At 43.2% G+C, this 12,159-nt stretch overlaps 1 protein-coding gene across 6 annotated transcripts in view; it reads right to left on the bottom strand.

Annotated features, from left to right (window-relative positions):
• Window positions 1-12,159, bottom strand: part of TTYH3 (tweety family member 3) — an 81,323-nt gene that overhangs the window by 54,231 nt on the left and 14,933 nt on the right. The window contains exon 1 of one of the 6 annotated variants that reach the window (XM_065684537.1): window positions 10,145-10,327. The exons of the other annotated variants lie outside the window; for them this stretch is intronic. Within the exon in view, the coding sequence (XP_065540609.1) occupies window positions 10,145-10,147 (3 nt within the window). The 5' untranslated portion in view covers window positions 10,148-10,327. Of the gene's footprint in view, window positions 1-10,144; window positions 10,328-12,159 lie in introns of those variants that run through there. 6 annotated transcript variants of the gene reach the window in all.

Here is a 12,159-nt window from a genome sequence, read left to right on the forward strand (position 1 = left end):
TACAGCTAGATTGTAGCCCACTGGACTTTAATAAAGATGAAATAAGAATGCCTTTCTTTACATGTTAGTCTGGACTATTCTGAAAGGCCTATATGGAAAACATGTGAATGTAAGGCATCATTTCGAAAGACAGATCACAACACTAATGGATGGGAGAGAGGTGTAACTGGGAAAACAAAGCACTGTTCAGTCTGAACTCGGCACCCAATGGAGAAAGGGAAAGCAGCACAGTCATCTCCTTTCCCAGTAATCTGAAAATAGGCATAGACCTGAAAGATTAATTCCCATAAATGTTAAATGTCCACATTCAAAGCTCCAGTTTTATAGCATTCACTCCACTAAGTCAGCATGCTATATCTATGAGATTGAGACAAACCTCAATTTCACAGATTCCAGAAAATAATAGAAAACAATAGGCTGGAAAAGACCTCTGGAGGTCACTGTAATGCAACCTGCTGCTAAAAATAGGGCTAATTTAATAGATGGGTTTGCTCAAAGCCTTGCCCTGGCAAGTTTTGAGTGTCTCAGCTTCCAAACCTTCCTTCAGCACTACAAAGGAAAACGTTCCTGAGCAATTGCACTGAAGTCCCATTTCCCATCGCAACTTGTTGCTTGCCCTTCCTGCTGGGCACCTCTGAAAAGACCCTGGTGCTGTCTTCTCCAAGTCCCTCCTTCAGCTATCCAAAGGCTGCTCACAGGATCTGTCCATCTGCCTCACCAGGCTGAAGTGTCCCAATCCTCACAGCCTTTCCTCACAGCTCAGACTCCAACCCATCTCAGTGGTGGTATGCTCCAGTTAGGCAAGAGCTCTCCGGCACTGAGGGCCCCAAATCATTATGCAGTTATACAGCATTTATGCTGGCATGCATAACTGGAAGAGAGCCCATGCACGTGAAATGGCTGATGACCCCATTTTAGGGCTATTTTCAGCTTGCTTAGAAGGCTAGGCAAAGCACAAGCCTTCAGAGCTCAGGTTTACCCCACCTGACACAGTCATGAAGCACCAAAAGGTGACAGATCTGCCCCCACAAGAAACATCACAGTCACTCTGTGAGTGCGAAATGCAGCAAGTACCACTTGAGACCAAGCGAGAGACTCAACAGCATGCATGTTGTTCCTCAAAAAACCAAAATGAGACCGCTGAAGCGGGAGGAAAGGAGAGGTAAGGAAGGGAAAAAAGCAGCAATAGAGAAGTTACATGCTTCAGACTGAAAACAAGGCACCTTGGGAGTTATTCAGTGAGCCCAACTGCATGGATGCTCGTGCATCCCATTGGCTGCTGCCTTCCAGAGCTGCACAGCAACGAGCCCGGGAGGTGGGAAGCTGCCAGCATGCATGACAGCTCCCTGCTCAACCCTCCTCTGCAGCCCCACAGCCCAGCCTGCCAAGCACCACTGCTGCTCCAGCTCTTCAGCTCATCACAGTATTGACCGCTCTTCCCCCATCAGAGGTCAATCAGGGAGACACAGCCAAAGGATCCAGACCTTTGGTTAAATGAATGACAAGGTGAATGCAGAGCAGCCACACCAGGTTATTGTAACAAAAACAATACAGGATAATCCTGTGTTCTACCTCAGTCCACAGCTCAGGTTTCCCCTGGCGAGTGAGAAGACAGAAAGAAGGATGGGGTAGAGAGGAAGAGGTAAGATATACAGTTGTGCTCATGTCTGACAGGTCAGAGAAGTGCTGACACCTGAAAGGTATTAATACTCTTCAAAGGCAGCACTGTGCAGCACGAGTGATGCTCTTGAAGGTGTTTCACTCCATTAATTTAGGAAAGTGAGGGAGGAAATGGTCACAACAGGGAAAGCGATACAGCTTCAGCTTCCCTACAAGAAGGCTCCAATCCCAGGGTCCTAGACCACAGAAGGATAAGCAGGCAGGAGAGAGTACAGAAATGGGCATAATGTGGAAGAGCAACTGATCCACCTGTTGGGCTCACCACCAACACCGCCACAAAATAGATCATGAATTGTGCTATGCATGTGGAGGAGGAAAACTAGTTCTAGTGCCTGAGCTTGACAGCTCACAGCAGGGGAGCTGTTACAGCTTTCCTTTAGCACAACCACCTAAACTAAATCACCATTAAATGCAAGCAAAAAGTAATCCAAGGCATAAACACACAAAACAAACTGCATTTGGACAAAGAACTCAAATCCAATGGTTTGCAGACTCTAGCACAAGAAAGGTCTGGAATTCTTTCCATCCAGACCCCAAATCCCTGACTCCCAAAGCATTCAGAGCCAAAGGAAGGATACCCTGAAACCCTCTGCCCCCACTTCTTAGTATGTGCAGGAGAAGCTCATCTTCTAAAGCAGTCATTTCTGATGAGCTGCATCCTGAGAGATCATCTGGTTGCACAGTGGAAAAGCAGAAAAGGAAGAAGGCTGAAAACTGAAGAGCGAAAGAAACTTCTACCATTTTTGAAAGAAAACAAATCAAAATTCTCGGTTACATTCTTGAGTTGACCACTGAAAACAAAACCAAAGACCATGGCAAGGTCTTTGGGCAGCACTGAGAACATACGCCGTCAAAGACAAGCACGTTGAGGGTGTAGAGAAGCATTAGCATCTCTCCCTTTTGCCATCACACAACTGTAATTACAGCAATTGTTTGTGCAGGCTGCAACAGCTACCTGCTTCCCACTATTTATAAACCAACAGTCAAACCCTTGCAGAAACAACTGTGCTTTATGTCACTGCCTTCCCTAAATTGCCTACCCCTCCGCTGATCAAGCTGCACTGAAGCAGATGAGAGGCACTAGCATGAAGTCAAATAGATAAGCTTGGCTCCTGACAACCAAACTCCACACTGAAATGGGAGGCCCTGAAGCAATCCGTGCTGCCAGCTCTGTTGGGGATAAAGCAAAGAGCAGATTTAATATCTTAAAGACAAAACCCACAGATTCCTTGCACGCACACACAGACATGCCCATTTCTGATACATACGGTGATCTAGAAAAGAGAAAAAACTCCAGGAAATACAGCACCTTCCCCATACACTTCCTTGTCAAACAGACGTATCCTGCCAGTATACCCAGTAGAAAAACATATTTATTAAGTTTTTAGGGACCAAGTACAAATTAATTTTCAAATCTGTCACATCTTTTGTTAGTTCCCCTGAGTAACAGCAAAACTGCTGCAAAGACATTTGATAAGTAGACAGCTAAATATTAGATTTCTTCATTATTTGGCAGTAGCCAAAAAGACTTGTAATCATTTATACGGGCATAGTTCTCAAGCTTATAAATTACTGTTATTTCTGCATCAACTTGCTTTTATTTCAACAAGAAAAAAACAACCAAGGTAAAAAGCATAGTTTCAACAAGTAAGATCTCCCCAGTATTGACAAAGTACTACTTTCCTCATTAACAGCCTCCACTGTATATGAAGGTAGAGGTTTTTTTCTCTCTAGCATCACCTCATAACATTTAGCAACAGGAGAAAAACAAGAACACAAGAGCATGAAAAGTCGTGACTATTCAGCACTGTGACGGGTAGGCTGATTCTCAACAGGCTCAAGCAATCACTCAGCACACCACTGGAGTGGTCTCTGAGCTGCAGAACAATGCCACACTTACTAAAACAGAGGAGGAAAAGAAAGAAACAGTAGGCAGCAAAGTGCTTCTAAAACGTGTCATTTACCCCATCCACAGGGGGAAGATACTAAGTTTCTCCTCCATTTTCCTCTCATCTACAAAAAGGCTATAAAATCCCTATGTCCTCAAATGAGAGTGTGCCTTTGATATTCACTACACAAACATTAAGACGTGGTGTTTAAGTAAGCTATCCAGAGGTCATCATCTAGCCAGCCTGACCTGCTAGAGCAATGATGCACAGCGGACACAACTCCACCCTAACAAGCAAGGCTATTTTTGCTGCTGTGCTTGAAGATCAAAGCTTTTCCCTCAACAGCTCTGATCCCAGGGGCTAAGGCCACTTCGGTAATAGCTAAGATGGGAAGAAAGCCTTCCACTTGCAGGATAATTAAGATTCAAGCAAACACCAACTTCAGGGTAACAAGTACCACGCAAGCTATGTGTTAAACTAGTATCACTGACAGCACAGCAGCAAGAAAGCCTGTAACTCAATCAAGTAATTCTCATATTCATAACTGAAAAGCTCTACCCTCTGACACACTAGAGTTTCTCCTCAAAGACTGCTCACCTCATTGACAGTCATGTTGCTTTTCATAATCTTGTCCACAAATTCAATCAAGCTCCAGATAAATCTAATCAAGTTGGACAAGCTGAATTGCAAGGGCTGTCTTTTTGAGTCCTTTAATGGGAGGTCAGCTCAAATTAAGCCTCTGATGTCCCAGGACTCGAACAGACTTATTTCATGTAGTTGATTGCTGCAGGCACCAAAAACCACCTTGGTTCCCCAAACTATTTTCAATACTCACTCCAGTGGAGCATTTGATCTCTGGACAAGATAGGTTTAGTCTTCTGTCCTTTTTGCTCATATCCTTAGTGACTTCTCCAGGCACAAAAAGGGCTCTTCTAGGTATAGGAAAGACCTGATATTCACAGAACCCCATTACTATAATCATTCCTCAACTTAAGTTTGTCCCTCTGGAAAATATAACCATCCCCGAGAACTACTGCTAGTCTGAAGACAGTGACCATCCTAAAGCAAACCTAAAAACACCCATAGGTCACCAGAGCAAAGCATTTACATTTAGGAAGACCTCATCATTCGCATTCAAGACACATTGGTCGCTTCAGTATGTACTTCAGAGACACCCTTTTTCTTTTCTTCTCTCCTCCCGCCAACTGAAAAGCCAAACTTTAAACCATAGCCAAGATCTAAATCCTTTGGCAACTCCCTAGAAAACAGGCATCAGGAAAAATTACACCCGCAACAATTAAACAAGAGGCCCTTTTATATTTATGCACTTTAGACTACAGCAGTCAGAAGTATCAACATAAGCTATCTCTAAAGTAACTCTTTTGAATACTGACCTGTATGCTGACATTGTAAGAAAAAACTATTCAAGAGGTTCTTGGTTCAAGGCAACTCTATGAACGTGGTGTTAGTGGGGAAAAACAATTTTGTACTGTATTAGTCCCAAATTTTAGTATAACTAAAATCTCACAAGGAGAATACCACTTTTTCCCAGCATCACACATAGATAAGACAGTGAACGCTCCCACTAGCCAAATTCCTACCATTTCAAAAGTCATTATTTCTAAGCTACTGAACAGATAAACAGAATAAGTTTCCAGCCATAAGCCACTCCCCATCTTCCTCTTGTTGAGCGTGTGTAGCTCAGGTCATTTCCGATTTCAATTCCAGCAGGAAGAGCTATTTCAACCAGCGCACAGAAATAAGATGCCCAGACTCTCTGACTCTGCACTGCATTAAAAAAGCACTTGGAAAAAGGGCTGCTGATTAAAGGAAGGGTGCTGTTATCTGCAGCACACCAAGCGTCTGAAAGGATGTTCCCTCCCAGACACTTCAATGCATGAAGTTTGGGTCCCTTCCATATTTTTATTATTATTATTAAATAAAATCTTTATAAAACAAAAGGAAGTGTTTGCTCCTTTCACTGTTTATCCAATCTTTAAAATTAAAGTATTCCTGCCTTGTCTCCACTCCAGGTTAGTCCCTGGTGAGCACCTCCCAATATTTTACGTATCAATATTTCTTTCTTGAAACTAAGCTCTAAGGAGAATAAAGAAGTGAAGAAGCTTATGCACATTTATCAGGCTTGACACTTTCTATCAGTATGCAGCACTAGAAAACAATTTCCCTGACAAATGGATGAGCCTGAAGTAGTCACACAGCCCTGTATCGTGCCTTCAACCTCATTCTGTTAAAGAGGTACAACTCCACAAAGGGTTTCAAAATACAGATAGACTTGCAGCAGAGGAACTTGAATGAAAGGTGGGGACTCTAGCTACCTACATAGAGCTGAAATACAGGCTTCTAGTGAAGACAATTGTGTTACTGTTTGTCCACTGATAAGAGGCATCGCACCACCACCTTAGGCACTCAACATCAACACAGTATGGCTGTGATTTCACAGGTCATGTCCAAAGTTTAAACACACTTTGGTGAGGAGGAGATGCACCCACACCACCCAATGAGAACATCATACCACACATAATCTACTGATGTAGAAGTGAAAAATTGATCAACTGCTCACGTGGCAACAAAGCGGGTCAAGACTTTTAAAGTGATGGAGAATGTAGTATTCAGGGCAGAGAAACAAAGAAAAAACTATTAAAAGGATGGGTTGATGCTAGCACTTCAACAGGAATAGTCCCTGCTCAACTACAGTTCTGCAAGTCACAAGGCAGCCATAAATAAAATACTATTACTGACCCCTTTCACTAGTGGTACAGTGGTTTGTTCTATCAGCTTTCACCATTGTTTCCGACTCCAAACCAGAAAGCAGCCATAACTGGCAGGAAACAGCTAATCTATAAGCCAAACCCAGAAGTGTGTTCTTTCTGTGCTGGTTTAAAAAAAGCTACGGTTTAGCAAAACCCATGTGGTCACATGAAGACAGAATCAGCCAGGAACCTTTTATTTGGCTCCTGAATTCTGCTTATTGATTCAACACCCCAAAATATTCCAAAAGGGAGATTCAATACAAAGCCTTGTGTCCTGCATTTCCCCCCCCCAACTCTCTTAGTGCTGAAGCACTAAGAAGCACAGGTACCTCATTCCCACTCCTGGTTCACGCCACACCAGGGTTACAACTCATCCAATAGGAAGAAACCATGTTTTATGCCTGGATCAGGAGCTCAGTCTGGGTCACAGGGCAGCAGTTCAAATACCCTGGCCTCCAGTTAGCAGGACTACTGCTTTTTAGCACCAGGGCTGGTTATACTATAACCTGAATCAGACATACTTGTACTGGTGTTGAAACCTGTTTTCAGCCACGTCAGTTCTTGATTTCATCACTGAGCAGCTCCAGAGTGCAAAGTGTTCCAGCCGCTCACCTGGACCATGACCTCAGGAACCACAAACTTCCACTTCAGACAGGTATGATTAAATGGTCTGAAGCTGCAAATGTTATTAGGGATCAAAGAATCACATAACTTTAGGATTCCCCATGCAGGCTCTTGGGTTTCAGTCCCATTTACCCAAAGGCACAACGTCGAAACCACAATTTTGCACTATTTCTCCACTGAGGTCTTGCCTGAAGTGGCCTAGCACAGACAAACATTCATGTTCCAGCCCAAATCTTACTTTAAATCATGCTCAGAATGTCAGAATATAGTACTATCAATTTTTTTCTCCTGTACAGAAATATAATCCAATAAAGAAAATACACATTTACTCCAAATGGAATACCAAACGGTGTAGGTTCACCAACGCACACAGGTCCCAGCACTGCAGCAGTGATAGAGCAGTGCCATTCCATGGGAATTCAGGAGCAAAAATATCTTTGATGCCATTAAAGAAAACCCCAACCCTGCTTCCCAAGGCTGCAGCTCAGTGCCAAATTTTGTGCAAAAGACTTCTACTGAGAAGAAAAAGCTTTGAGCTTACACAGTGCCAGAAAGCGCTAATGAGAACCTTGCTCCCATAAACCACACCTCCCTGTAAACACCGCAAAGGACACTCTTGAGCAGCATTCACCACAGCCTTCTTTGGAGGTTTGTACTAGCTTTTATTTACTTCTTTCGCTTTACTTACAATTTCACCAGCAAATAATTGAGTACATACTACCTTAGACTTCTAGGTGGTGTAGGAATTGCTAGCAGGAGCACACTATCCTTGCTATTTGCAGCTCAGCCACTTTCCAGTGCATTTAAGCTGAGCATACAGTTACAGAACCTGGACATCCAGGTCAGCCACAAGCAGAGGTTACCTGAGCACAGTGCATTGCTACTGTCTCAAGTGACATTTCCAGAATGCATTTTCAAATCAGGCATGGCCTGCCTAGCAGAAGCAATTTGTGGATGTTCAAGAAGATATCTGCCACTCTAGAGAAATGAACTCATTCTTCAAACACCCACATAGCTAGGGCAAACCATGCAGCAAAGTCTGGACTGCATGTGACAACGGTATTTCCTGGGTTTTCAGTGTATAAACAGGCAAACCTAAAGTCAATTTGGTTGCATGGACTTCTACAAAACCTCTGGGTTTAAAAGAGCTTCAAAACTTCTGTCAAACTTTAAGTGACAAAGTGTTCTATTGCACCCTTTGAGCATATCCAAGCACCTCCATGTTGCAAAAAAAAAAAAAAAAAAAAAAAAAGCAAAATAGCCTTTCTAAACACAGCACAAGGGAGGAAACATTCTGCAATGCTCCACAGTTCCCAGAACAGAGTGACCTCTTCCAGCACTAACCCCAGTCTGGGTGCTACAGGCTTGGACACCATCAAATCCTTCTGCAATTTACTGATACAAAAGAGGAAGTGGTGACACTTCAGGCAGCCAAAGCTTTCCTGCTAAGTCAGAGATTGAAAAATGTACAAGGCAGCAGAATTGTAAGTCACTCGGTTATAATTTCAGCAGGAAACACTCCGTTCTTATCAGCACTGCTTCAAGCCACCCCTGTTATGCTAATCCAGTAACTTGTGAGCACTGAAGCGCCCTTGATAGAGAGCCATTGTGAAAAAAATCAGTCCTTCTACATTTGTTTTCATAGCAGCTACATCTGGGGAAGAAATTACTGTAAAGCATCTACCTCTCAGCGGGTCACTACTTGGATCAGTTTTAGAGGTAGAAATGCAAATACCATAAGCTCTGCTGAAGTTCTAGCTGCTTAGAGCTTCATAAATCCATGACTTGTCAATAGGTGCCACCCCAGCCCTCTGTGCTAACTGAACCATGCGCATGTCACTTGGACACAGCCATCGAGTGTGCTTCCTTACTTGGGATTGCTGCTCCAAAACTGAGCCTGGAGTACCAGTTACCACCCAGACAGCAGCAGACAGCCCCCTCTGTTGCTCTTGTCACATGTGACAACAGCAGAGAGGCAAGCTATCATCCTGACATGCTTTCATCTGGTAATGCTGTTCTTTTTGGACCATTCAATGCATGACTTACATACTGCTACTACTGATGCAGAGGTGCATGAAAGGCCAACTTTTGTCTAGGAAAAAAGTGATCCCCACAAGCTATAGCAAATTTGTGCCTTTTATACAGGTTCTGACTGGAAATTGGTTTCTCCACTTGTGATCAACTCACCCTTTGCAATCTTTCACCTTGCATTTCATTGGGAAGTTTAAACCACTTTGGACGCTTGCTGTTGATATGGAAACTTTCCATCCACTAAAAGGCTATTTTTCTCACCACTGAAGTTCTGCATTTTGAAAGTATCACATCCTCTCACTAACAGTCAGTCTCACTAGTCAGCAGCCTTGTGCCTTTGACCTTGAGAACCCTAAACACACTGAAACCCTCTTTCAGATGGCATCAGTAACACTACTCACAGAAGACCAAACTATAAAGAAGAAGGAAGCACATTTTCTTTCACATCCTAAATTGGCTGACAGTTCTTCCCCCCCACACACACTGTAATCCTGAGCTATGCTTCCCACCAACCCCCTTCTCTTTTGTCTCTAGGTAGGTATACTGTAATTACTGTACATTTCTGTGTCTTCTCAATGCTACCTGTAGATTAATAACCTGTGCTTTCGATGAACTCTTTCTGCCCATGAAGAATCACAAGCCAGAAGAACTACAGCTGAAGAGCTGAGCAGGTCAAGTCCAACGTGTTGCAGAGCAACCCAATAAACCTCAAGGGAAAGGCTTCTTCACTCAAAACAACTCTGTGAACACATCCTGGTCACAGCATCAGCATCTTACGTGGGTAAGAGCAGCCACGAGAGCAGGAATCAAAGAGTGGTCACACCAGCACCAGCTGTAGAACCAGGCTGCAGTGCTCCCTGCCCACTGGGCCCTTGCATGAGAGTGCGAGGGACTTTGAACTTCGAACCACAAACCAGGCTCTTTTCCACCAACATCTTCACAACTACTGACTGGCAGAAGAATGGCAGGTTTTGGATTACAGTGGTTTTTATAAAGAAAAACTCTAGAGCATAGACTCTTCACTCCACTGATTTATTTTTAACCTCACATTTGGGATTAGAAGCACAGCCCTGATATTCAAACTGCAAGTATGAGGAGGGATCCAGCAAAAGAAGAAGAAATCCAATGGACAACAGCCAGTCCACTTACCATTACACACTCGTGTAGTGCAGCACTTCAAAGCAGCATGAAGCCAGAATATTCCTCGCCTGAAAACTCTCGGAAAGGATTATTTAACCCCGCCTCCCAGATAACATTCAGGCCACAGCCACTGCCAGCTAAGCAACAGGCCATTCCTGCTATGAACCATCCTTGTGGTCCCTCTGACCTTTGGCTTGGCAGTCCATCCAAGATACACCTTGTGGTGCTTTGCAGTGACTTCAGTATGTTTGCAACATCAGCAAGGTTGGCCACTTCCACTAAAAAACCTGGCATTTACCAGTCCTCCAGGAAATGCTTACAGAAACTTAACATAATTGGGCTATTTAAAACCAGCTGTTAAGGCTGCCACCAGATCAGCATTCTCGAGTTAGAGGCTCCCCAATGCTGCTTGTAGAAACACATGACCTCACCTTTTCTGACTGCGGTGGTTCCTGAAACACCTTTTCATCACATCTACACCAGGGACTGGTGTTTAGTTACTTATTTGCTATTTACCAACCACCTCCTGCTTGGTTTATTTTTAATCCAGTGTCTTTCAGGCCATCACCATGGCTGGATGGACTTTCAAGCCTGCTATCTTGACTGGTGAATCACGTTCCTCAGCTTTATAATAACCTTCTGTGTTAATACCTACACTTACCTTCACAGTTAACTCTGTATTTGAAAACAGCCCTTCTGAAGCACCAAGTACCTTGTTATCTGTGCAGATCTGCAATCTGCCTGCTTGGAATATTATTACAAAGCAGGACTCAGCAGTGTGTAAGCAGAAATCCCCCAGGCTGTTTATGAACTCTCCCATTAAAGATGCCACAGAAGTGAGCCAGGTGGACCTTTTTGCATTTGAGTAGTTTTATACATATTTCTAAGCCAGGTTGCAGCAGACGTTCAACTTGCACTTGAAATATCTCAAACTTAAAATCTACCCTCCCCTACATGGATATTTTCCTTCTGTTCTTTATAGACAGGTATTTAAGCCTCATTTGTGAACTTGCTTTCAGAGAGCATCCTAATCAGGAACAAAGAGAAGAAAAAACTATAAGCTCCAGTGTAGTATCTCTTACTAAAGCTTATTCTCTGATTACGTGGGGCTGGCAGACGGCACTAACTACAGAGCCAGCAGTAAAAATACATCCATTGCAGACTCCCTGAAGCTAAAAAGAAGAGAGCCATGTCCTCCTTAGCTCTATCACGTCTTTCGTATCGCCACTAGAGTGCATGATCCCTTGCCACATACTCAGTTCAGCTCACTAAAAGTGCCATCAACAAGAAAAATAGTTTGGGCAACAATACAGAGTTAGATCCATTCTGACCAACCGCATTAGTGGAGAACATTATCTGACTCCTAGCCTACACAGAAAACTGGATCTTTGACAAGAGACTTTTCACAGCACTTAAGGGCTGGCAACAGTTGCCTGCAATTCTTCACCCTTTTAGCAGGTGTTAAACTTCTTGGGAAGAGCCAAGCAGTCCTTTCAACTCACTGAAGCAATCGAACCATTTGTTGCATCACCTCAAACACTGCAAATAGTGAGAGCAATTCACTAAAAAAGTTTTGAGCAGCCCCAAGATAAGATATCCTGAAGCCACAAAGCACATATGTGCAATAACTACCACGTCTTCATGTTGCTTTTTATTGAATGAAAGCAAGCGATGCATAAACTGCAGAACAAAGTAGAGCAGAGCATCTGCTCAAAGACTTTTACAAAGCATTCAGAAACTGTTCTCACTTAAATCTATGCAGCATAAAATCAACCACGATACCTCTGGCAGTAACTGTGTGCAAGTAAAGCAGCTCTTTCCTTTATGGGTCTGTAAAAGAACTATCACAAGACACCATTAGTCTTCACTGCAGAAGAAGCTAAAGAGAGATGCTTTGGATTTTGCTGGTTCTTCCCATCATCTTTAACAATAAAGCCGCCAGCTCAAGTTTTCACTAAAAAGAAAAAGCAAGCTTGAATATGTATTGAGAAAGTGTTTTAATTTAACTCTATAGACATTACCAG

The sequence above is a fragment of the Lathamus discolor genome, chromosome 6 (assembly GCF_037157495.1).
Source record: "Lathamus discolor isolate bLatDis1 chromosome 6, bLatDis1.hap1, whole genome shotgun sequence".
Classification (NCBI taxonomy): domain Eukaryota; kingdom Metazoa; phylum Chordata; class Aves; order Psittaciformes; family Psittacidae; genus Lathamus; species Lathamus discolor.